Here is a 25,408-nt window from a genome sequence, read left to right as displayed (position 1 = left end):
CTGGGAGGCCCCATCTGCAGTGCTGGGTCCAGTGCTGGGCTCCCCAGTTCCAGAAAGATGAGGAGCTACTGGAGAGAGTCCAGCGGAGGGCTGCGAGGATGAGGAGGGGACTGGAGCATCTCTGCTGCGAGGAGAGGCTGAGGGAGCTGGGCTTGTTGAGCCTGGAGAAGAGAAGGCTGCGAGGGGACCTTCGAAATGCCTCTAAATATCTGCAGGGTGGGGGTCAGGAGGATGGGGCCAGACTCTTTCCAGTGGTGCCCAGCGACAGGACAAGGGGCAACGGGCACAAACTGGAGCAGAGGAAGCTCCAGCTGAACCCGAGGAAGAACTTCTTCCCTCTGAGGGTGACGGAGCCCTGGCCCAGGCTGCCCAGGGAGGCTGTGGAGTCTCCTTCTCTGGAGATATTCCAGCCCCGGCTGGACGCGGTGCTGTGCCCCCTGCTCTGGGTGACCCTGCTTGGGCAGGGGGTGGGACTGGGGGATCCCCAGGGGTCCCTGCCAACCCCGACCCTGCTGGGATTCTGCGAGAGCTGGAGCGTCTGGCACGGAGACGCTGACCCAGCCGGCAGCGGGACGCTGAGCTGGGCTCCGGATACGGGGGGAAAAACCCTGGAAACGGGTCAGCTGGTGTTTATCGCCCTGGCTGGGCAGACTGGGATGGCCGGCACGGCTCCGGCACGGCTCCGGCACGGCTCCGGCACCCCGTCCAGCTCCATGAAGGATGAGCCCAAAACCAACCCCGCGCCGGCGTCGGGAGCGCGCGAGGCGGCCGCCAGCCCGGCTCCGGGACATCCCACGCGACGGCAGCGCGCTCCCTCTCACGGCGGCCCAGACCGGGGGAAAATCCCGGGGGATTTTGGGCCGGAAAATGGAAAAACGCAAGGCGGAGGAGGGGAAGGGGCACCGGGCCGGCGCGGGGCCCCCGCCGCCCCGCCACGTGCCCGCGTCTTGGTGGAGCGAAGCGAGGGGGAAAGCCCCCTCCCCCGCAGCGTCACGCGTGAGGACTCCCCGGAACTGACGGTTTTCCCCCCAAATTTGGCCCCGTGAGGGGGTGTGGGGACGGGGGGTGTGAGAAATCCACTGGGATCGGCTCCTCTGCTGTTGGGAATCCACTGGGATCAGTTCCTCTCCCACAGGGAATTTACTGGGGCCGGTTCCTCTCCCATGGGGAATCTACTGGGATTGGTTCCTCCCCTGCTGGGAAGCCACTGGGATCGGCTCCTCTCCCACTGGGAATCCACTGGGATCGGTTCCTCTCATGGGGAATCCAGTGGGACCAGCTCCTCTCCCACAGGGAATCCACTGGGATCAGCTCCTCTCCCACTGGGAATCCACTGGGATCGGTTCCTCTCATGGGGAATCCAGTGGGACCAGCTCGTCTCCCACAGGGAATCCACTGGGATCGGCTCCTCTCCCACTGGGATGCCACTGGGACTGGCTCCTCTCCCACGGGGAATCCACTGGGATTGGCTCCTCCCCTATTGGGAAGCCAGCCGGGATCAGCTCCTCTCCCACGGGGAATCTACTGGGACCAGTTCCTCTCCCATGGGATTGGTTCCTCCCCTGTTGGGAATCCACTGGGATCAGCTCCTCTGCCATGGGGAATCTACTGGGACGGGTTCCTCTCCCGTGGGGAAGCCACTGGGATCGGCTCCTCTCCCATTGGGAATCCACTGGGATCAGTTCCTCTCATGGGGAATCCACTGGGACCAGCTCCTCTCCCATGGGGAATCCACTGGGACCAGCTCCTCTCCCATTGGGAATCCACTGGGACCAGTTCATCTCCCATGGGGAATCCGCTGGGATCAGTTCCTCTCCTGTGAGAAATCCACTGGGATCGGCTCCCCTCCCATGGGGAATCCACCAGGACTGGTTCCCCTCTCACGTGGGATTCACTGGGACCAGTTCCTCTCCCACGGGGAATCCACTGGGATCAGCTCTTCTCCCATGGGGAAGCCACCAGGATTGGCTCCTCTCCCGTGGGGAATCTACTGGGATTGGTTCCTCCTCTGCTGAGAATCCACTGGGATTGGCTCCCCTCCCACTGGGAATCCACTGGGATCGGCTCCTCTCCCTTTGGGACCGCATTGGGGCCGGCTCCTCCCCCGCGGGGGGACCGCGGGGTGCCCGCCTGCGGCAGGCCCCGCCCCTCGCCGCGGGAAGCCCCGCCCCTCGCCCCGCCCCTCCGCCCCCGTCCCCGCGTTGCCGGGCAACGGCCCCAGCGATGGCTCAGGGGTGGGCGGGGGGAGCGGCGCTAGGGGCGGGGCCGCCCGGAGGGGGCGTGTCCGGTCCCGCCGCACGCCCCGCCCCCCGCCGCACGCCCCGCCCCTTCGTGCGGGAGCGCTGGGAGGCAGCGGCGGCCCCGGAGCGCGGGTGAGTCCCGGGGGGGGGGGGATGCCCAGCGGGGGGGTGGGGGGGGCTGCCCACGGGTGGTCCCCGGGAGGGGGGGGAGGGGCTTCCGTGGGCATCCCTGAGCGGGGGGGGGGGCGGCACCCGCGGGACGCGCCCCGCGCGCGGACGTGGGGACAGCGGGGACAGAGCCCCCGGGGGGTCCCCACGGTCTGGGGGGGGCGGGGGGCCCTGTGGGTGGGGGTCCCCGTGGGGTCGGTGCCCGTGTGTGTGTGTGTGTGTGTGTGTCCGTGTCCGTGTCCCCCCCCACCCGTGTGTCCCCTCCCCCCCCGCGTGTCCCGCACCCCCCCAGTTTTGTTTCCCCAGCGCGGCCGCAGCTTCTGCTTTCGGGCACCGGGTGACGCCCACGCGGGGGGGGGGGGGGGGGGGGGAGGGGGGGCAGCGACCCCCGCTCGCACCCAGCGCAGACCCCTCGCCCACGGGTGTCCCGAGCTGCCCGGCCTCAGCCCCCCCACCCATTCATGTCACGAGCTGCCCGTGCTCAGCTTCTCTCCCACTGGTGTCACGAGCTGCCCAGGCCTCAGCCCCTCACCCACTCATGTCACGAGCTGGCGGTGCTCAGCCCCCCACCCCGGCGTGTCCCGAGCTGCCCAGGCCTCAGCCCCTCACCCACGGGTGTCACAAGCTGCCCGGCCTCAGCCCCCCCCCCCCCCCCCCCCCCCCCCCCATTCATGTCACGAGCTGCCCGGTCTCAGCCCCCCACCCATTCATGTCCCGAGCTGCCCAGTCTCAGCACCTCACCCACTGGTGTCACGAGCTGCCCAGGCTCAGCGTCCTCATCCACTCAAGTCCTGAGCTGGCGGTCCTCGGCCCCCCCACTGCAGCGTGTCACGAGCCGCCCAGGCCTCAGCCCCTCACCCACTCATGTCCCGAGCTGCCCAGGCCTCAGCTCCTCTCCCACTCGTGTCCCGAGCTGTCCCGGCCTCAGCCCCTCACCCACTGGTGTCATGAGCTGCCCAGGCCTCAGCCCCTCACACACTCATATCCTGAGCTCAGCTCCTCTCCCACTGGTGTCCCAAGCTGCTTGTGCTCAGCCCCTCACCCACTCATATCACGAGCTGCCTGTGCTCAGCCCCCTGTCCACTCATGTCCTGAGCTGCCCAGGCCTCAGCCCCTCACACACTGGTGTCCCGAGCTCAGCCCCTCATCCACTCATGTCATGAGCTGCCCGTGCTCAGCTCCTCACCCACTGGTGTCACGAGCTGCCCGTGCTCAGCCCCCCGCCCCGGCGTGTCCCGAGCTGTCCCGGCCTCAGCCCCTCACCCACTGGTGTCACGAGCTGCCCGTGCTCAGCCCCCCGCCCCGGCGTGTCCCGAGCTGTCCCGGCCTCAGCCCCTCACCCACTGGTGTCACGAGCTGCCCGTGCTCAGCCCCTCACACACACACATCACGAGCTGTCCAGGCCTCAGCCCCTCACCCACTGGTGTCACGAGCTGCCCGTGCTCAGCCCCTCACACACACATATCACGAGCTGTCCAGGCCTCAGCCCCTCATCCATTCATGTCCTGAGCTGCCCAGGCCTCAGCCGCTTGCCCACTCGTGTCACGAGCTGCCCGTGCTCAGCCCCCTGTCCACTCATGTCCTGATCTGCCCAGGCCTCAGCCCCTCAGCCACTGGTGTCCCGAGCTGCCCGTGCTCAGCCCCTCACACACTCATGTCATGAGCTGCCCAGCCTCAGCTCCTCGCCCACTGGTGTCATGAGCGGCCCGTGCTCAGCCCCGCGGCGGAGCTGACGGGGGTCCCCGCAGGCGGCCATGGCCCCCCCTGCGCGCCGCGTCCGCCTGAGGCCCTGGCTGGTGGCCCAGGTCAGCAGCCGGCGCTACCCGGGGCTGCAGTGGCTGGACCCCGAGCGGCGCCGCTTCGCCATCCCCTGGCACCACGCCACCCGGCACCCCCCCGCGCCCCCCCACCACGACTCCATCTTCAGGGTGACCGCCCCGCCCCGGGGCAGGGGGGTGGGGGGCAGGGGGACATGGGGCAGGGGGATACGGCTGGGGCACACGGGGCAGGGGGGGGACATGGGGACGGGGGGGCCATGGGGGTCATGGGGACACAGGGTGGGGGCTGTGGGGGAAAGGAGGGACCAGGGAGTGGGTGATGGGGGGGGACAGGGCAATGGGGGGACACGGGGACAGGGGGTGGGGGCCATGGGGGTCGTGGGGACACAGGGTGGAGGCTGTGAGGGGGAAAGGGGGGACCAGGGTGGGGGTGATGGGGGGGGACAGGGCAATGGGGGGACATGGGGACAGGGGGCAGGGGCCGTGGGGGTCGTGGGGACACAGGGTGGAGGCTGTGGGGGGGAAAGGGGGGACCAGGGTGGGGGTGATGGGGGGGGGACAGGGCAATGGGGGGACATGGGGACAGGGGGCAGGGGCCGTGGGGGTCATGGGGACACAGGGTGGGGGGAAAGGGGGGACCAGGGAGGGGGTGATGGGGGGGACAGGGCAATGGGGGGACATGGGGACAGGGGGCGGGGGCTGTGGGGGGACCAGGGTGGGGATGATGGGGGGGCATGGGGACACAGGGCAGGGGGACATGGCGAAGGGGGGACAAGGGGGACATGGGGAGGAGGCCAGGGGAGGACAGGGGGCACCAGGGTGGGGGGACATGGGGACACGGGGCGGGGGGACAGGGCAATGGGGGGACACAGGGACATGGGATGGGGGCCATGGGGGGATGGTGGGGACATGGGGCAAGGGGACATGGGGTTGGGGGGGGGACACAGGGAGGGGGGCACAGGGCCATGAGGGGCCATGGGGACATGGGGTGGGGGCCATGGCCATGGGGGGACACCAGGAGGGGGCCATGGGGGGATGGGGACAGCGGAGGCAGGGGGGACCAGGGCAGGGGTGATAGGGGGGACATGGGGGCACAGGGCAGGGGGACATGGGGGGACAGTGGGGAGGTGGGGCAGGGGGACAATGGCGATGGAGGGATGGCATGATGGGGGGACAAGGGGACACAGGGAGGGGACTGTGGGGCAATGATGGGGACACGTGATGGGGGCGATGGGGGGACAGGGGATGGGGGTGCTGGGGTGACACTGGGGATATGGGACTGGGGTACTGGGGGGATGCTAGGGCCCCGGGACAGGCATACTGGTGGTACTGGGGTGACACTGGGGGCCCTGGACAGGGATACTGGTGGTACTGGGGAGATGCTGGGGACGTGAGAGAGGGATACTGGTGGTACTGGGGTGACACTGGGGCCCCTGGACAGGGATACTGGTGGTACTGGGGAGATGCTGGGGACACAGGGTGGGGGGTACTGAGTGTACTGGGGGGATGCTGGGGATGCGAAAGATTAATACTGGGGGTGCTGGAGTGACACTGGGGACCCGGGACAGGCATACTGGGGGTACTGGGGGGATGCTGGGAACATGGGACAGGGATACTGGTGGTACTGGGATGACACTGGGGACACGGGATGGGGCGATGGGTGACACTGGGGCCACGGGACAGGGATACTGGTGGTACTGGGGGGATGCTGGGGACCCAAAAGAGGGGTGACACTGTGGTGACACTGGGGACCCAGCACAGGGGTACTGGTGGTGCTGGGATGACGCTGGGGCCACGGGGTGGGGGTACTGGGGGGATGCTGGGGACCTGGGACAGGGTTACTGGTGGTACTGGGATTACACTGGGGACACGGGATGGGTGTACTGGGGGGATGCTGGGGACACGGGACTGGGTGATACTGGGGGTGCTGGGGTGACGCTGGGGACACGGGGTGGGGATGCTGGGGGGACACTAGGACCCAGCGACCGAGCTGGCGGGGGCGGGCGGGAGGCGTGGTCCGGGGCGGGCGCGGGGCGGGGCGTTCCCGGCCGCGTGTGGACAGGCCCCGCCCCCAGGCGTGGGCGCAGGAGACCGGGAAGTTCCGCGCAGGCGTGGACGCGGCCGAGCCCGCGCGCTGGAAGGCCAACCTGCGCTGCGCGCTCAACAAGAGCCGCGACTTCCGGCTGCTCTTCGACGGCCCGCGCGCCGCCCCGCCCCGCCCCTACAAGGTCTACGAGCTCTGCGCACGGCCCGCTCGCCGGCAGGGTAGGCGGGGCGAGGGGCAGGGGGGCGGGGGCCCGGGTGTGTGTGGGCGGGGCCGCGGCAGTGGGGAGGCGGGCGTGAGGGGGCGGGGCCGCGGGGCGGGGAGGCGGGGGCGGGGCTTCAGCGCCCTGCGGGCTGCGGGCGTCCGTCCCATGGGGCTCCAGCACCCCCACCCGGCCTCCCCCGCCCCACCAGTACCCCCCCAGCACCCCAGGAGGTCCCAGTACCCCACCAGTACCTCCCCCCCCCCCCAGTTCCCCCCACCCCAGGAGGTCCCAGTACCCCGCCCAACCCGACCAGTACCCCCCCCAGCACCCCAGGGGATCTCGGTACCCCCCCCCAACCCCACCAGTACCCCCCCACCCCAGGAGGTCCCCCCCCAGCCCCACCAGTACCCCCCAGCACCCCAGGAGGTCCCAGTACCCCACCAGTACCTCCCCCCCCCCCCAGTTCCCCCCACCCCAGGAGGTCCCAGTACCCCGCCCAACCCGACCAGTACCCCCCCCAGCACCCCAGGGGATCTCGGTACCCCCCCCCAACCCCACCAGTACCCCCCCACCCCAGGAGGTCCCCCCCCAGCCCCACCAGTACCCCCCAGCACCCCAGGAGGTCCCAGTACCCCCCCCCCACCCCAGGAGGTCCCAGCACCCCACAAGGCCCCAGCACATCCCAGCTCCCCCCAGCACCCCCCAAGTCCCCCCCCCTGCACTCCCAGCGTCCCCAGTACCCCCAACTCCCCCCCCCACATCCCCCAGTCCCCCCCAGAACTCCCCAACTCCTCATGTGCACCCCCCAGCACCCCCCAGTCCCCAACACCCCCCAACTCCCCCCCTACACCCCCCAGTCCCCCCCTGCACGCCCCAGTCCCCCCCAGAACCCCCCCACCTCCCTCTGTGCACCCCCAAAGTCCCCGAGTCCCCCCCAGCACCTCCCAGTCCCCCTCCAGCACCCCCCAGTACCCCCCAACTCCCCCCCTGCCCCTCCCAGTCCCCCCCAGAACCCTCCAACTGCCCCCAGTCCCCCCCCAGCACCCCCCAGTCCCCACCAGCACCCCCAACCCGCTCTGTGCACCCCCAAAGTCTCCCAGTCCCCCCCCAGAGCCCCCCAACTCCCCCAGTAACCCCCAGCACCCCCAACTCCCCCCCCAGTAACCCCCAGTCTCCCCCAGAACCCGCCAACTCCCCCCAGTCCCCCCCTGCATCCCCCAACTCCCTCCGTGTACCCCCCCGAGGCCCCCCCAGTTACCCCCAGCACCCCCAACTCCCCCCCAGTCCCCCCTTAGTCCCCACCAGCACCCCCCAACCCGCTCTGTGCACCCCCAAAGTCCCCCAGTCCCCCCAGCACCCCCAACTCCCCCCCAGTCCCCCCCCAGTCCCCCCCACCCTGCCTCTCCCCACAGACGGGGAGCCCGAGGACGACGATGACGATGATGACGACGATGACGATGACGCCTGCAGCGGGGAGGAAGACGTCAGCCAGGTATTGGGGGGGGGTGGGTCGGGGGGGGGACACCCCCAAACCGGGGACACCTCGGGGGGGGGGGGCCGGGGCCGGGGGGTCCCTGTGCCCCGACCCTGTAACCACTGCCCCCCCCCCCCAGCTCCAGCAGCTGACGGCTCTGAGCATCGATGGTGAGTGGGGGGCTTTGGGGGGGGGGGAGTGGGGTGCGCCCACCTGGGGGGGTCGGGGGGCGGCAGGGGGGGGCTCTGGCCTCCCTCCGACCCCCCCCCACTCTGCCCCAGACACCCAGCCCTGGGGGGAGCTGCTGCCCCCCTACCCCTGGCCTGAGGACGAGCCCCCCGCCTCGGGCAGCGGCTGCCCCCTCCCGGGGCCCTTCGTGGTGGGGGGCACCCACGGGACCCCCGAGCTGCCCCTGGCCGAGGCGGGGCCCCCCCTGGGCCCCCCCCCAGCCGCCTGCCCGCTGGCACCCACCGAGCACTGCGTCCCCGACCTGCTCCTCAGCCCCCACATGCTGCCGCGTGAGGACCGGGGTGGGGGGACACACGGGGGGCACCAGGGCGTGGGGTGACCCTGGGGGGGTCTGGGTGTGGGCCTGGGGTGGCTGTTGGGTGGTGTGACGTGGGTGGCCTTGGGTGTGGGGTGGCCTTGGGGTGGTGGGGTGGGGTGGTGTTGGGTGTGGGATGGCTATGGGGTGGTGGGATGGGGTGGGATGGCCCTAGGGTGGTGGGATGGGGTGGTCTTGGGTGTGGGATGGTCGTGGGGTGGGGTGGTGTTGGGTGTGGGGTTGCTGTTGGGTGCTGGGACATGGGTGGCCTTGGGTGTGAGATGGCCATGGGGTGGTGGGATGGGGTGGTGTTGGGTGTGGGGCGGCCATGGGGTGGTGGGACGTGGGTGGCTGTGGTTGTGAGGTGGCTGGATGGGGTGGTCTTGGGTGTGGGTTGACCATGGAGTGGCCGGGTGGTGGTGGCCATGGGTGTTGGGTGGTAGCCATGGGTGACCATTGCATAGGGTGGCCATTGGGTGCCTGGCTGGTGGTGGCCATGGGTATGAGGTGGCTGTTGGGTGGTGGCCATGGGGTGGCTGGCTGGTGGTGGCCATGGGTATGAGGTGGCTGTTGGGTGGTGGCCATGGGTGGCCATGGGGTGGCTGGCTGGTGGTGGCCATGGGTATGAGGTGGCTGTTGGGTGGTGGAACATGGGTGGCCATGGCACGGGGTGGCCGTTGGGCACCTGGCTGATGGTGGCCATGGGTATGGGCTGGCTGGAGGATGGTGGACCATGGGTGGCCATGGCACGGGGTGGCCATGGGGTGGCTGGATCGTGGTGGCCGCGGCACGGGGCCTCTGTCCCCAGCGTGTAGCCAACATCCCTTGTCCCCTCGGCAGTGACCGACCTGGAGCTGAAGTTCCAGTACCGCGGCCGCCAGGTCGGCGTCCTCACCGTCAGCAACCCCCACGGCTGCCGCCTCTTCCACAGCAGCCTGGAGCCGGCGCCGGGCCAGGCCGAGCTCTTCGGGCCGCTGGCGCTGGAGCAGGTCCGCTTCCCCCCGGCCGACGCCGTCCCCAGCGAGAAGCAGCGCTTCTACACCCGCCAGCTCCTGGACGCGCTGGACCGGGGGCTGCTGCTGGAGCTGCAGGGCCAGGACCTCTTTGCCACCCGCCTCTGCCAGTGCAAGGTCTTCTGGACGGGGCCCTGCGCCGCCGCCCGCGCCGGCCCCAACCCCATCGAGAGGGAGAGGAAGACAAAGCTCTTCAGCCTCGAGGGGTTTCTCAACGGTGAGAGGGCAGCGGGGCAGGGGGGGACAACCAGGAAGCACTTGGGGACCCGACGTGGTGGCCATGTGGGGATGAAGGACACCAGGCAGCATGTGGGTACCTGGTGGCTTGGACATGTGAGGACCTGGTGGCATGGCCATGGGGGGATGGGGGACACCAGGTGGCACTTGGGGACCTGGTGGCGTGGCCATGTGGGGATGAGGGACACCAGGCGGCACTTGGGGACCCGATGTGGTGGCCATGTGGGGATGGAGGACACCAGGCAGTATGTGGGTACCCAGGGGCATGACCACGTGAGGACCTGGTGGCGTGGCCATGTGAGGACCTGGTGGCATGGCCATGGGGGCATGGGGGACACCAGGCAGCACTTGGGGACCTGGTGGCGTGGCCATGTGGGGATGAGGGACACCAGGCGGCACTTGGGGACCCGATGTGGTGGCCATGTGGGGATGGAGGACACCAGGCAGTATGTGGGTACCCAGGGGCATGACCACGTGAGGACCTGGTGGCGTGGCCATGTGAGGACCTGGTGGCATGGCCATGGGGGCATGGGGGACACCAGGCAGCACTTGGGGACCTGGTGGCGTGGCCATGTGGGGATGAGGGACACCAGGCAGCACTTGGGGACCCGATGTGGTGGCCACGTGGGGATGGAGGACACCAGGCAGTATGTGGGTACCCAGGGGCATGGCCACATGAGGACCTGGTGGCGTGGACATGTGAGGACCTGGTGGCATGGCCATGGGGGGATGGGGGACACCAGGCAGCACTTGGGGACCCGGTGGCGTGGCCATGTGGGGATGGGGGACACCAGGTGGCATATGGGGACCTGGTGGCATGGCAACACGGGGATGGGGGACACCAGGCAGCACTCAGGGACCCGGTGGCATGGCCATGTGGGGGATGGGGGACACCAGGTGACACATGGGGACCTGGTGGCATGGCAACACGGGGATGGGGGACATCAGGCAGCACTTGGGGACCTGGTGGGCATGGCCATGTGGGGATGGAGAACACCGGGCAGTATGTGGGTACCCGGTGGCATGGCCATTGAGAACCTGGTGGCATGGACATGTAGGGATGGGGGGACACTAGGTGACATATGGGGACCTGGTGGCATGGCAACACGGGGATGGGGGACACCAGGTGACACATGGAGACCTGATGTGGTAGCCATGTGGGGATGGAGGACACCAGGCAGTATGTGGGTACCCGGTGGCATGGCCATGAGAGGACCTGGTGGCATGGCCAGGTGGGGATGGGGGACACCGGGCAGCACTTGGGGACCTGGTGGGCATGGCCAGGTGGGGATGGGCGACACCAGGTGACACATGGGGACCTGGTGGGCATGGCCATGTGGGGATGGAGGACACCAGGCAGTATGTGGGTACCCGGTGGCGTGGCCATTGAGGACCTGGTGGCATGGCCAGGTGGGGATGGGGGACACCAGGCAGCACTTGGGGACCTGGTGGGCATGGCCAGGTGGGGATGGGCGACACCAGGTGACACATGGGGACCTGGTGGGCATGGCCATGTGGGGATGGAGAACACCGGGCAGTATGTGGGTACCCGGTGGCATGGCCATGAGAGGACCTGGTGGCATGGCCAGGTGGGGATGGGGGACACCAGGCAGCACTTGGGGACCTGGTGGGCATGGCCATGTGGGGATGGAGAACACCGGGCAGTATGTGGGTACCCGGTGGCATGGCCATGAGAGGACCTGGTGGCATGGCCAGGTGGGGATGGGGGACACTGGGCAGCACTTGGGGACCTGGTGGGCATGGCCAGGTGGGGATGGGCGACACCAGGTGACACATGGGGACCTGGTGGGCATGGCCATGTGGGGATGGAGGACACCAGGCAGTATGTGGGTACCCGGTGGCGTGGCCGTGAGAGGACCTGGTGGCATGGCCAGGTGGGGATGGGGGACACCAGGCAGCACTTGGGGACCTGGTGGGCATGGCCATGTGGGGATGGAGAACACCGGGCAGTATGTGGGTACCCGGTGGCATGGCCATGAGAGGACCTGGTGGCATGGCCAGGTGGGGATGGGGGACACCGGGCAGCACTTGGGGACCTGGTGGGCATGGCCAGGTGGGGATGGGCGACACCAGGTGACACATGGGGACCTGGTGGGCATGGCCATGTGGGGATGGAGAACACCGGGCAGTATGTGGGTACCCGGTGGCATGGCCATGAGAGGACCTGGTGGCATGGCCAGGTGGGGATGGGGGACACCAGGCAGCACTTGGGGACCTGGTGGGCATGGCCATGTGGGGATGGAGAACACCGGGCAGTATGTGGGTACCCGGTGGCATGGCCATGAGAGGACCTGGTGGCATGGCCAGGTGGGGATGGGGGACACCGGGCAGCACTTGGGGACCTGGTGGGCATGGCCAGGTGGGGATGGGCGACACCAGGTGACACATGGGGACCTGGTGGGCATGGCCATGTGGGGATGGAGGACACCAGGCAGTATGTGGGTACCCGGTGGCGTGGCCGTGAGAGGACCTGGTGGCATGGCCAGGTGGGGATGGGGGACACCAGGCAGCACTTGGGGACCTGGTGGGCATGGCCAGGTGGGGATGGGCGACACCAGGTGACACATGGGGACCTGGTGGGCATGGCCATGTGGGGATGGAGAACACCGGGCAGTATGTGGGTACCCGGTGGCATGGCCATGAGAGGACCTGGTGGCATGGCCAGGTGGGGATGGGGGACACCAGGCAGCACTTGGGGACCTGGTGGGCATGGCCATGTGGGGATGGAGAACACCGGGCAGTATGTGGGTACCCGGTGGCATGGCCATGAGAGGACCTGGTGGCATGGCCAGGTGGGGATGGGGGACACTGGGCAGCACTTGGGGACCTGGTGGGCATGGCCAGGTGGGGATGGGCGACACCAGGTGACACATGGGGACCTGGTGGGCATGGCCATGTGGGGATGGAGGACACCAGGCAGTATGTGGGTACCCGGTGGCATGGCCATGAGAGGACCTGGTGGCATGGCCAGGTGGGGACAGGGGACACCTGTCCTGCCCCTCACCACGGCGCCGGCCCCCCAGGCCTGATCCTCTTCCAGAAGGGCCAGACCCCCACCCCCCCTCCCTTCGAGATCTTCCTCTGCTTCGGCGAGGAGTGGCCGGACCAGAAGCCCAAGGAGAAGAAGCTGATCACGGTGCAGGTGGGCTGGGGGCCGCGCTGGGTGGGCAGGGGTGTCCCCGTGCCCCACCGGTGACGCGTGGCGGGGGTCCCGCAGGTGGTGCCGGTGGCGGCGCGGCTGCTGCTGGAGATGTTCTCGGGCGAGCTGGCGTGGTCGGCCGACAGCGTCCCGCTCCACATCTCCCACCCGGACCTGAAGGACCACACCGTGGAGCAGCTCAAGGAGCTCCACCGCCTCTGGCAGGACCAGCACCGGCCGCCGCGCCCCGCCGCCGCGCCCTGGCCGCAGTGACCCCCCCACCCCAAAACACCGCTTTGGGGGCGAACGGCGAGAAAACGGGGGAGGAACCAGGGACTTGGGCTTTTTAACTTATTTTTTTTTCCATTTTTTTCCGCATTTTTTCATCGTTGGGTTTTTATTGTTCCGGCGGCGGCGGCGCACCCCGGCACGAACGGCGCGTGCCCCGGCCCCGCGCTCGCTCCGAGCCGCTCATAAATCAAATAAACCCCCCCCCAAAACCAAAAAAAAAAAAACCAAACTAAAAAAAGAAGAAAAAGGGAAAAAAAAAAAAAGGAATATAATATATATATTTAAACGTCCGCCCCGCCGGTGTCTCCTCCGGGTGGGACTCGGCGACGGCCCCGGGTTCCGACGCAGCCGCTGGGTTTTACTAAATCTATCCGAACCCCCCCCAGTTTTTCCTGAAATTGTGATTATTGGTTCATTTTCTATTTTTTTTGTTTTATTTTGTTTTTTTCTCGTTTTTTTTCTCCATTCCGCGGAGAGTTTCCTCCTTCGCCCTCGCTGCCGGGTAAATCCGCTCCCCCACCACGCGCTCGCTTTCCCGTTGGGTTTGTTATTTTTTTTTTTTTCCGTCGTTTTCCCCCCACCCCAGCCCACCCCTCCCCCGCTCGCTTCGCTCGGGCGACGCCGACGCCGCGAACGCGCCGGGGGAAAGCGAGATCCTCGAGCCGTCCCGGCGGCTCCGGCCGGAACCTCGGCCGCGACGGGCGCTGGCGACGGCGCGACAGATCCTGGGCTCTGCCGCGGTGCCGGGCTCCTCTCGTTAAAAGTCATTCCTGGGGTGGGGTGGGGGAGGGGAGGAGAGGGGTCAGCGGCGTCGCCGTGGGGTGTGGTGGCCGCGGTGCCACCGCCGGCTCCTACCTGGGAGACGGGCGCCGCGCTGGAGCCGGAGCTATCGGAAGAGGCGGGTGAAGTCCCTCAGAGCCCAGCAGACCTGTTTACATTCCTCGGCGCTGCAAGACATCGGGGTGACATCGGGGTGACACTGGGGTGACATCGGGGTGGGGACCCCGGCAGCGCGGCCGCAAGATGTCGGGGAGATGCAGGGGCAATGATGGGGGTCCTGGGTGCCACCATGGCGGTGGCTGGATGCGAGGAGCCGGACACCCCGGGACTCAGAATCACAGAATCACAGAATGTTCGGGGTTGGCAGGGCCCTCTGTGGGTCACCCAGTCCCACCCCCTGCCCAAGCAGGGTCACCCAGAGCAGGCAGCACAGGACCTTGTCCAGGCGGGTATTGAATATCTCCAGAGAAGGAGACTCCACAACCTCCCTGGGCAGCCTGTTCCAGTGCTCCGTCACCCTCAGAGGGAAGAAGTTCTTCCTCATGTTCAGACGGAACTTCCTGTGCCTCAGTTTGTGCCCATTGCCCCTTGTCCTGTCGCTGGGCACCACTGAAAAGAGCTTGGCCCCATCCTCCTGACACCCACCCTGCAGATATTTATAAGCACTCCAGGATCTTCCCCCGGGTCGGGAGCGGTCAAGCAGCGTTGGGTTTGGGGTGGTTTTTTTTCATATTTGGGTTTTCCCTCCCAAAAAACCCCCAGAATTTTTCTAAATCTGTCAGCTCAAATGCCCCCGCACCAGGCTGGACGGACAGCCGGCAGCGGCTCGCGGCGGCTGAGCCAGGAGGGGCTGCAAAGGGTGATGGAACCATGGAATTATGGAATCAGTGAGGTTGGAGAAGACCTCTAAGATCATCCAGTCAACCATCACCCCAGCACCACCATGCCTACTTTGTCCTATGGGTGAAGTCATAGAATCCTAGAATCATTAAGGTGGAGAAGACCTCCAAGATCATCCAGTCCAACCGTCAACCCAACACCATGATGCCTACTTGGTCCTATGGGCAAAGTCACAGAATCCTAGAATCATGAATGTTGGAGAAGACCTCTAAGATCACCAAGTCCAACCGTCAGCCCAACACCCCCATGCCTACTTCATGCTATGGGCGAAGTCATAGAATCACAGAATCATTAAAGTTGGAGAAGACCTCTAAGATCATCAAGTCCAACCGTTACCCCAACACCATGATGCCTACTTCATCCTATGAGCGAAGTCATAGAATCCTGGAATCATGAAGGTTGGAGAAGAACTCTAAGATCATCAAGTCCAACCATCAACCCAACACCACCATGCTTACTTTGTCCTATGGGCGAAGTCATAGAATCCTAGAATCATGAATGTTGGAGAAGACCTCTAAGATCATCAAGTCCAACCGTTAACCCGACCCCACCATGCCTGCTAAACCATGTCCCTAAGTGCCACATCCACACGGTTTTTGGACCCCTCCAGGGTTGGGGACTCCCCCACCGCCCCGAGCAGCCTGTCCCGGTCCCTGACCGCTCCCTCTGGGCAGAAACGTTCCCCAGCACCCAGCCCGATGTCCCACGGCACGCGGCGGCGACGCGCTCACCTCGTGACCTGTTTGTGGAAGTCGGTCAGCTGTTTGTGCGTCACCTGGATGGCTCCTCCCGTCGTCTCCTTCGGCAAACCCTTCAGCGAGTTCTCCAGCCAACGGCAGAACGTCTGCGGGAGGGCGAGAGCGGGGCGTCGGGACGGCTCAGCGCCGGACCCCCCCAGAGCGCGGCGGCGGGGTCCGTCGCGGTCCCGTGGCTCTCACCGGCCGGTCGATCTGCATGATCTCCCAGAGCACCTCGGCGACGTCGGGCAGGGTGTAGGGTGGCAGGCAGAAGCAGCACGTGTGCAGCAGCTGGTTGACGAGCTGCTGGCCCAGTTGGTTCATCACTTGGCTGATCAGCTCCTTCCGCACCTCGAAGTCCTCCTCGTGCTGCGGGGAGGAAGAGGAGGGAAGGCGGTGAGCGGTGGGTGGGGACAGGGACAGCACGTTCCTCACTCCGGGACCAACCCCAGGGCATCTCCACCGATTAACCGTGGTGGCTTGGTTGTGGCGGCGGTGACCAATGCCAACGAGAAAGACCTCCCCCACCCAAGGGGCGACTCACGTCGTTGGCCATGCCGGTGTGGATGAGGTCACGCAGGAACTTCATGACGCTGCAGTTGGCGTCGCGGTGGTCGAGGGTGGTGGCGGCGATGGCCCACTGCAGGATGGGGATCATCACCTGGCTGCGCAGCAGGGTGACGGGGCTGCGCTGGATGAACCTGCCCGCGCGGAGGACAGACGGGCGTTAGCGGCGTTCCCCCCGGGGACAGCAGGACCCTCCGCGAGGCCAGAGGGGCTGGGGTGTCCCCGCGCCGCGGGAGGAGGGGACAGCGGGGCGTGGGTACCTGGCTGCGAGGCGGAAGAGGTCATCCACCGTGTCCGGGTGGTTCTGAAGGCCATTGGGCTGCTCGAGGAGCTGGAAGGTGGGTATGCAGAGCGCCTGCAAGAAGGGGCGGACCCGTCAGGGTCACAGAATCGTTATGGTTGGAGAAGACCTCTAAGATCATCAAGCCCAACCATCAACCCAACCCCACCATGCCTACTTTGTCCTATGGGCAAAGTCATAGAATCCTGCAATCATTAAGGTTGGAGAAGACCTCTAAGATCATCCAGCCCAACCCCACCATGCCTACTTCATGCTATGGGCGAAGTCATAGAATCCTAGAATCATTAAGCTTGGAGAAGACCTCTAAGATCATCCAGTCCAACAGTCAACCCAACACCACCACCACGCCTACTTCATCCTATGGGCGAAGTCACAGACTCCTGGAATCATTAAGGTTGGAAAAGACCTGCAGGATCATCAAGTCCAACTGTCAACCCAACACCATGATGCCTACTTCGTGCTATAGGCAAAGCCATAGAATCCTAGAATCATCAAGCTTGGAGAAGACCTCTAAGATCATCAAGTCCAACCGTCAGCCCAACACCACCGTGCCTACTTTGTGCTATGGGCAAAGTCATAAAATCACGGAATCATGAAGGTTGGAGAAGACCTCTAAGATCATCCAGCCCAACCGTTAACCCAACCCCACCATGCCTACTTCGTCCTATGGGCAAAGTCATAGAATCACACAATCATTAAGGCTGGAGAAGACCTCTAAGACCATCAAATCCAACCATCAACCCAACCCCACCATGCCTGCTAAACCATGTCCCCAGGTGCCACAGCCACACGGTGTCTGAACCCCTCCAGGGATGGGGACTCTCCCACTGCCCTGGGCAGCCTGGGCCAACGCCTGACCACTCTCCAGGTCGTTAGATACGATTGCGTCTCCAGCCGCCCTCCTCTCCGCAGGAAGAGCTCCAGCACGGACCGCGCCGGGGTGGGTCGGACCCTGCCTTCTCCTCCTGCCAGCCACCATCGCGGCAGGTCCGGAGGTCTGGGTCTCCCTCCCAAAGGGGTACATGCCCCGAGCGGGCGAAGGATGGAGGTAAATTCCTAGTGGTGGGCTTGGCAGCATTGGGTCAACGGTTGGACTCGGTGATCCCAAGGGCCTCTCCCAACCTCTGCGACTCTGCGGTTCGGGTAGGTGGGGACCAGGGTCTCGGCACCCACCTGCAGCATGTCGAGCAGGCCCTGCCGGCAGCCCTCCTCCATGCCGTACTCGTCCACCAAGATGCTGCCCAGGTAGAGGAAGCAGGAGTGCTGGTGCACCCGGTACACGTTCACCATCTGCGGGGAGACCGGCACTGCCTGGCACCCACCGCCAACACCGCAGCTGGCACAGAAACTGCCGCGGCCGTTCCCATCAGAGAATTCCCCGCGTGCCGCTCGCCGGGGCCTGTCGGCTGCAGGAGCCGGTCGGGAGCCTGGCAGCTCCCCTGCTGCGGCCGGGGATGTCGTTACCTCACGCTCGTTACCTCCCACCACCCTGCCACGCTCGCTCGGGTCTGGTCTTGTGGTCGGGAGCATCCCTGAGCTGCGGCTCCCAGAGCCGAGGCAGCTCCCCCTCGCCTGTCACCCTCCCCAGCCCGGTGGAAGCACCCAGCAAAGCTGGGATGGCCAACGTTGGGCCATGAGTCGCCGAGCCGGGACACCCAACATCGGGCTGCGAGTCGCCGAGCCAGGATGGCCAATGTTGGGCCGAGAGTCACCGAGCTGGGACGGCCAGTGTCGGGCTACGAGTCGCTGAGCTGGGACGCCCAACATCGTGCTGCAAGTCCCCGAGCTGGGACGGTCAATGTCGGGCCAAGAGTCGCCAAGCCGGGATGGCCAACATAGGGCTGGGAGTTGCTGAGCTGGGACACCTGACAACGGGCTGAGAGTCACCAAGCCGGGATGGCCAACATCGGGCTGCGAGTCGCCGAGCCAGGATGGCCGTCAGGCCACGAGTTGCCGAGCCAGGACGGCTGATATCAGGCCATGAGTCGCCTCGTTGGGATGGCCAATATTGGGCCAACAGTCACCAAGCCGGGACAGCCAATATCAGGCCAAGAGTCACTGAGCTGGGACAGCCAGTGTTGGGCTACGAGTTGCCGAGCCGGGATGCCCAACATCAGGCTGCAAGTTGCCGAGCTTGGATGGTCAACGTCGGGACAAGAGTCACCAAGCCAGGATGGCCAACATCGGGCTGCAAGTCGCTGAGCCACGATGGTCGACGTCGGGACAAGAGTCGCCAAGCCGGGATGGCCAACATCGGGCTGCAAGTCGCTGAGCCACGATGGCTGACGTCAGGCCACGAGTTGCCGAGCTATGATGGCTGATATCAGGCCATGAGTTGCCTCGTCGGGATGGCCGATATTGGGCCAAGAGTCACCAAGTTGGGACAGCCAATATCAGGCCAAGAGTCACTGAGCTGGGACAGCCAGTGTTGGGCTACGAGTTGCCGAGCCGGGATGCCCAACATCAGGCTGCAAGTTGCCGAGCTGGGATGGTCAACGTCGGGACAAGAGTCACCAAGCCAGGATGGCCAACATCGGGCTGCAAGTCGCTAAGCCACGATGGCTGACATCAGGCCACGAGTTGCCGAGCTACGATGGCTGATATCAGGCCATGAGTTGCCTCGTCAGGATGGCCAATATTGGGCCGACAGTCACCAAGCCGGAACAGCCAATATCAGGCCAAGAGTCACGGAGCCGGGACAGCCAGTGTCGGGCTACGAGTTGCTGAGCTGGGATGGCCAACATTGGGCTGCAAGTTGCCGAGCTGGGATGGCCAACATCGGGCCAAGAGTCACCGAGCCGGGATGGCCAACATCGGGCCAAGAGTCACCAAGCTGGGATGGCCAACACTGGGCTGCAAGTTGCCGAGCTGGGATGGCCAATGTTGGGACAAGAGTCACCAAGCTGGGACAACCAATGTCGGGCTGCGAGTCACCAAGTTGGGATGCCCAATGTCAAGCCGTGAGTTGCCGAGCCAGGACAGCCGATATTGGGCCAGGAGTTGCCAAGCTGGGAGGCCCAACATCAGGCTGCAAGTCGCCAAGCCAGGATGGCCAACGTTGGGCTGCAAGTCAGCAAGCCAGGACACCCAACGTCGGGCTGCAAGTTGCTGAGCCAGGATGCCTGACATGGGGCAGAGAGTCACCGAGCCAGGACGGCCAACATCGGGCCAAGAGTCACCAAACTGTGAGGCCCAATGTCAAGCTGTGAGTCGCCGAGCCAGGATGGCCAACATTGGGCCAAGAGTCACCAAGCTGGGATGGCCAATGTCAGGCTGCGAGTTGCCGAGCCAGGATGGCCAACATCGGGCCAAGAGTCACCAAGCTGGGATGGCCAATGTCAGGCTGCGAGTTGCCGAGCCAGGATGGCCAACATCGGGCCAAGAGTCACCAAGCTGGGATGGCCAATGTCAGGCTGCGAGTTGCCGAGCCAGGATGGCCAACATCGGGCCAAGAGTCACCAAGCTGGGATGGCCAATGTCAGGCTGCGAGTTGCCGAGCCAGGATGGCCAACATTGGGCCAAGAGTCACCAAGCTGGGATGGCCAATGTCAGGCTGCGAGTTGCCGAGCGAGGATGGCCAACATTGGGCCAAGAGTCACCAAGCTGGGATGGCCAATGTCAGGCTGCGAGTTGCCGAGCCAGGATGGCCAACATCGGGCCAAGAGTCACCAAGCTGGGATGGCCAATGTCAGACTGCGAGTTGCCGAGCCAGGATGGCCAACATTGGGCCAAGAGTCACCAAGCTGGGATGGCCAATGTCAGGCTGCGAGTTGCCGAGCCAGGATGGCCAACATCGGGCCAAGAGTCACCAAGCTGGGATGGCCAATGTCAGACTGCGAGTTGTCGAGCCAGGATGGCCAACATTGGGCCAAGAGTCACCAAGCTGGGATGGCCAATGTCAGGCTGCGAGTTGCCGAGCCAGGATGGCCAACATCGGGCCAAGAGTCACCAAGCTGGGATGGCCAATGTCAGACTGCGAGTTGTCGAGCCAGGATGGCCAACATTGGGCCAAGAGTCACCAAGCTGGGATGGCCAATGTCAGGCTGCGAGTTGCCAAGCGAGGATGGCCAACATTGGGCCAAGAGTCACCAAGCTGGGATGGCCAACGTTGGGCTGCGAGTCATCGAGCTGGGACGCCCAACGTCAGGCTGTGAGTCGCCAAGCCGGGATGGCCAACATCAGGCCACAAGTCACCTCGCCCAGCAGTCGCACGACACGGAGCTTCACCCCTCGCACCTCCCAAACCGCAGATACAGCTGCCGGGCCCCCCCAGCCCAGCGATCCCAGGTCTTCCCCACCCCCAGAGACTCCCTCCGCTCCCCAAGGGTTCACCCAGGAGCTCCCGCCGCCGCCTCCGTACCTGGGTGACGAGCGGCTGCAGCAGCGCGGCAGAGCCTTTGCCCACGCAGCGGACGGCGAAGCGCAGGCACCGGCAGCACCGCTCCACGATGCGGTTATCGGCACTGTGTTTGTTCAGGGTCTCCGACAGCACGGGCCAGATCTGAGCGCAGACGGACGCGGGGGTTAAAGCCGAAGCCATCCGAAAAACGCCGAAAACACGAGGCGCCGCGTTACGGGACGCGTGAATCCGCCTTCCCGGGGGAGCGAAGAGCGCAGAGGGGTTTGACAGCTCCGGCGCAGCGCCGCGGACCTTACGAGGGGAGGGGAATTCAAGCGCCCGGGGCGTTTGCGGAGCCAGAGGGGCTGAAAAGCCAACTCCAGCTTCCAGAAGGGAAGGTCATGGAACCACATCACCAAGGTTGGAAAAGACCCTTGAAGGTCGTCGAGGCCAACTGCCAACTGTCCCCCCCCGGGACATTCCTCCGTGGAAATTCCCCCCGCGGAGCCGGCGCTTACCTCCTGAATGACTTTTTGGCACGGATGGATCTGCCCGTTTTCTACGATGGGGTTGGTGTGTCTGCGAAAAGCAGCCCGGGGGTCAGTGGCCTTTTTTGTTTTTATTTCTCTGAACAGTCAGGTTTTTGCGTTTAAAGCCGAGGAAAAGGGGGTTGGAGCCTCCAGCACCCGCCGTGGCTGCGGGAAGGGGACCAGAAACCGGCCCGGAGGGGCTTGGGGAGCCTTCACCCCGGGGAAGCGGCAGTTTCCAGCACGTCCTGCTCGGGGCCAGCGGCAAACGAGCCGTCGCTAATTGGGTTTTAAGCCTGTGGGGGAGCAGCTCTGACTCCCATGCCGCAGAACCCCCCGCCCGAGCTGTCCCAGCCCCTCTTTCCTTACCGAAATATGACGGCGAGCCGGTCCAGGGGCATGGTGGGGTCTGAGGAGAGGCCGTTGTTCGGCTCCTGAGAGAGCAGCTAGGAAACGAGGGAAAACGAGGGGATTTCAGGACCGCAAGGCAGCCCCGTTCCCAGCGAAGACGGAACCAACGCTGCCGGGACGCCGGAGCCCGCCGGCGGCACCTCCCCGTCCCCTCCGGGCCAACGCAGAGCAGACGTCGCCTCGAGCCGTGCCGGGGACCTGGCAGCTCCTGGCCTCAAGGTTACTCCGAAAGCTCAGAGCGGCTTCTCCGTCCGTCTCCTCCGCGTCCGGAGCCTCCTCGGAGGAGACGGGAGCGGGGTCCGAGGCGGACGAGGAGCCTGCCGAGGGGCGAGAGCTGCGAGGAGCTGGCAGGAACCGCTCTCGTGCGGCTACGGAGCACGCTGGGGAGGGAGAGGACGCGCACGTCCCCTTCCCGAGGCTGCGTGGAAAGGTCCCGAGGGCCACCACGTTTTCCGGGACAGCCAGAACGTGACCTTTTTGGGGGCCACGTGCCCCGCGGGAGGAAGCCCAGTTCCCACGTTCTCCACCCTGGAGACGCGGGGTGAAAGCCGCCCGCCGCATCACGGTGGGTTCAGGAAGGCTCTTTGGCCCCGGGCACATCGACTTGACCCCTAGGGACCGTTTTCTTCCCGTCTTGCCCACCGCACGCTCTGCCAGCGAGGTATTTCTCAGCCAGGAGAGCCCAAGGGACGAGGACGGTCTCGGTCCTGGACTCCTTGTACACCACTTCTGAGCTCCCACCATCCCCGCAGCCGATCAAGCCACCGGGCGAGGACGGAGCCACGGCGGCTTGACGTCCTCCGACCCGTCCCATCCTACCGCGGCCCCGGCCGGGACTTACCTTCTTCAGCGCCATCACTTGCACGGTGCAGAGCTCACTGAGGCATTCCGCTATCTTCTCCAAGGGGAGCCGGGCGAGGACCAGGGCTGTCCCTGCCAGGCAAGAGGAGGCAGATGGAGATGGTTCTCCGCAGTCGGAACGCGACTCGTCGGTTAAAGCAGGCACCGGAACAGTTTCCGTGGGGCAGGGAGGAGGAAGGGGCGCGGGCATGGTGGGGTACAGGGATGATTTAACGGCAGATGGAAATCACGAGGACATTGGGGAACGCCAGCGTCTCCCCACAGCATCCCTGCCCCTGCCCAGCAGCACCGTGAGGTCCAAGGAAGCTTCTTTTGCCCCACGACCGAGGCGTTTCGGTGCTTCGGCGACAACGAAAAGACAAAGAGCTGCTCCCCACCGCCACGTCACGGCACGCCGCTCAAAGGTGGAGGAGAGCAACCCCATGGGATCCTGGGGTGCATCACGAGGAGTGTGGGCAGCAGGGCGAGGGAGGTTCTCCTCCCCCTCTGCTCTGCCCTGGGGAGGCCCCATCTGCAGTGCTGGGTCCAGTTCCGGGCTCCCCAGTTCCAGAAAGATGAGGAGCTACTGGAGAGAGTCCAGCAGAGGGCTGCGAGGATGAGGAGGGGACTGGAGCATCTCTCCTACGAGGAGAGGCTGAGGGAGCTGGGCTTGTTCAGCCTGGAGAAGAGAAGGCTGCGAGGGGACCTTCGAAATGCCTCTAAATATCTGCAGGGTGGGTGTCAGGAGGACGGGGCCAGACTCTTTGCAGTGGTGCCCAGCGACAGGACAAGGGGCAACGGGCACAAACTGGAGCAGAGGAAGCTCCAGCTGAAGATGAGGAAGAACTTCTTCCCTCTGAGGGTGACGGAGCCCTGGCCCAGGCTGCCCAGAGGGGCTGTGGAGTCTCCTTCTCTGGAGATGTTCAAGACCCGCCTGGACGCGGTGCTGTGCCGCCTGCTCTGGGTGACCCTGCTTGGGCAGGGGGTGGGTGGGGGATCCCCAGGGGTCCCTTCCGACCCTGCCACGCTGGGATTCGGTGAAGCGTTGCGATACAGCAGTAACCCGCTCCTAATTCAGCTGCTGAGTGGTTTAAATGGTTTTTATCCCCCATTTCTCAAGTTCAGAGCAGGGATGGAGACAGCTTAAGGATCTCTTTCCACCTCCTGGCCCAAGCAAGCCCCGGAGAAGACTCCCGACGCGGACACGCCGCGTGCCTCGGGGCCACTCTCACCGAAGCAAAACCCCGTTTTGCCCCGCGCCCCGAGCGCTTCGCACCTTTCAGGAGCCCGACGGCCGCCTCCGGCGAGAGGGTGAAGGAGTCGAGGGAGCGGGCGATCTCCAGCAGCCCGCTGAAGTGCTGAGCCATGTGGTCACGGCAGACGGAGCAGATGTTGTGGATGGCTTTGGCCGCCACCGAGGCCAGCCGCCGGTCGCAGAGCCCTTTCATCAGATAACCCAGCACGGGATCTGCGGAGGAGAACGGCGGGGTGAGGAAGAGGAGGAGGTCCGGGGGGCTGGCCGCGGGGCAGGGCTGGGGGGGGGCACTCACCCAAGAACTGGGGGTTTCTGTCCACCACCTCGCTCATCTCGCCCACCAGCTCGATGCTGGTGTAGCGGACGGCGGTGTGCACCGTCTCGGGGAGGCGAACCACCCCCTCCAGCACCTCCACCAGCGTCGGGTTGTTCTCCCTGCAGGGAAAAGGCGGCCGAGCTCAGCCCCGAGGCGCCGGCACCGCAGCCCGGGTGGTTTTATCGAGCCCGATTGACTCCCGCGTCGGGACACGCTGGTGGGGAGCGGGCTGCCAGGCCGTGAGGGGCTGCCGGGCTCCGAAGCCGAAATAAAAACTGGAGATAAAAAGCAGCAAGAGCAGCCCTGGCGCAGATAACGTGAGCCGGCGAGCGTGGCAGCTCCCCCAGGCTCCCAGCGTTCCCGGTCCGGTGAAGGCCAGCCCGGCCGTCCCACGGCCTCGGGGCAGCTGTCGGGACGCAGGAGGTCTCCCCACGCTCCCACCACCCCGGTCGTTAGCTGCGGACGCTCCCACCACCACTCGCCGGGGAAGGTGCCAAGAAGGCCGATGGGATCCTGGGGTGCATGAGGAGGAGTGTGGGCAGCAGGGCGAGGGAGGTTCTCCTGCCCCTCTGCTCTGCCCTGGGGAGGCCCCATCTGCAGTGCTGGGTCCAGTGCTGGGCTCCCCACTTCAAGAAAGATGAGGAGCTACTGGAGAGAGTCCAGCGGAGGGCTGCGAGGATGAGGAGGGGACTGGAGCATCTCTGCTGCGAGGAGAGGCTGAGGGAGCTGGGCTTGTTCAGCCTGGAGAAGAGAAGGCTGAGAGGGGACCTTCGAAATGCCTCTAAATATCTGCAGGGTGGGGGTCAGGAGGATGGGGCCAGACTCTTTTCAGTGGTGCCCAGCGACAGGACAAGGGGCAACGGGCACAAACTGAAGCAGAGGAAGCTCCAGCTGAACCCGAGGAAGAACTTCTTCCCTCTGAGGGTGACGGAGCACTGGCCCAGGCTGCCCAGAGGGGCTGGGGAGTCTCCTTCTCTGAAGATATTCCAGACCTGCCTGGACAAGGTCCTGTGCAGCCTGCTCTGGGTGACCCTGCTTGGGCAGGGGGTTGGGCTGGGTGACCCACAGAGGTCCGTGCCAACCCTGCCACACAAGGATTCTGTGATTCCATGAAAGGCGCTTCCAGAAAAGCGCTTTCACCCTCCCTAAAGGTATCTGGGGAAAGGTGGCTCTTCCCACGCCAGACGCAGAAGGATCCCCAGACAACTGGCCTAGGCAAAACGCTCTGCTTTCAGGAGATAAACTAAGGAGAAACATCTGCAGGTGATGTTTCAGGTGATG

At 65.6% G+C, this 25,408-nt stretch overlaps 2 protein-coding genes across 2 annotated transcripts in view; one reads left to right on the top strand and one right to left on the bottom strand.

Annotated features, from left to right (window-relative positions):
* Nucleotides 1-2,321: 2,321 nt before the first annotated feature.
* Nucleotides 2,322-13,539, top strand: IRF5 (interferon regulatory factor 5). Its single transcript, XM_075428887.1, has 9 exons — nt 2,322-2,372; nt 4,157-4,336; nt 6,262-6,451; nt 7,848-7,927; nt 8,049-8,079; nt 8,191-8,427; nt 9,294-9,683; nt 12,748-12,866; nt 12,942-13,539. Exons 2-9 carry the CDS (start codon nt 4,163-4,165, stop codon nt 13,134-13,136), a joined length of 1,416 nt encoding a protein of 471 aa, XP_075285002.1. The 5' UTR covers nt 2,322-2,372; nt 4,157-4,162; the 3' UTR covers nt 13,137-13,539.
* The window catches only part of TNPO3 (transportin 3), a 51,271-nt gene continuing 39,063 nt past the window's right edge, over nt 13,201-25,408 (bottom strand). The window contains exons 11-23 of the mRNA XM_075428886.1: nt 24,107-24,246; nt 23,833-24,024; nt 22,558-22,649; nt 21,675-21,751; nt 21,297-21,357; nt 20,800-20,940; nt 17,613-17,729; nt 16,399-16,493; nt 16,116-16,272; nt 15,773-15,940; nt 15,566-15,678; nt 14,010-14,101; nt 13,201-13,924 (exon numbers count right to left, since the gene is read on the bottom strand). Of these exons, the coding sequence (XP_075285001.1) occupies nt 14,041-14,101; nt 15,566-15,678; nt 15,773-15,940; nt 16,116-16,272; nt 16,399-16,493; nt 17,613-17,729; nt 20,800-20,940; nt 21,297-21,357; nt 21,675-21,751; nt 22,558-22,649; nt 23,833-24,024; nt 24,107-24,246 (1,414 nt within the window). The 3' untranslated portion in view covers nt 13,201-13,924; nt 14,010-14,040. The remainder of the gene's footprint in view (nt 13,925-14,009; nt 14,102-15,565; nt 15,679-15,772; nt 15,941-16,115; nt 16,273-16,398; nt 16,494-17,612; nt 17,730-20,799; nt 20,941-21,296; nt 21,358-21,674; nt 21,752-22,557; nt 22,650-23,832; nt 24,025-24,106; nt 24,247-25,408) is intronic.

Source organism: Opisthocomus hoazin, chromosome 8, assembly GCF_030867145.1.
Source record: "Opisthocomus hoazin isolate bOpiHoa1 chromosome 8, bOpiHoa1.hap1, whole genome shotgun sequence".
Taxonomy (NCBI): Eukaryota; Metazoa; Chordata; class Aves; order Opisthocomiformes; family Opisthocomidae; genus Opisthocomus; species Opisthocomus hoazin.
The sequence above is the reverse complement of the archived record's forward strand: the minus strand, read 5'-3'. Positions and strand labels throughout refer to the sequence as shown.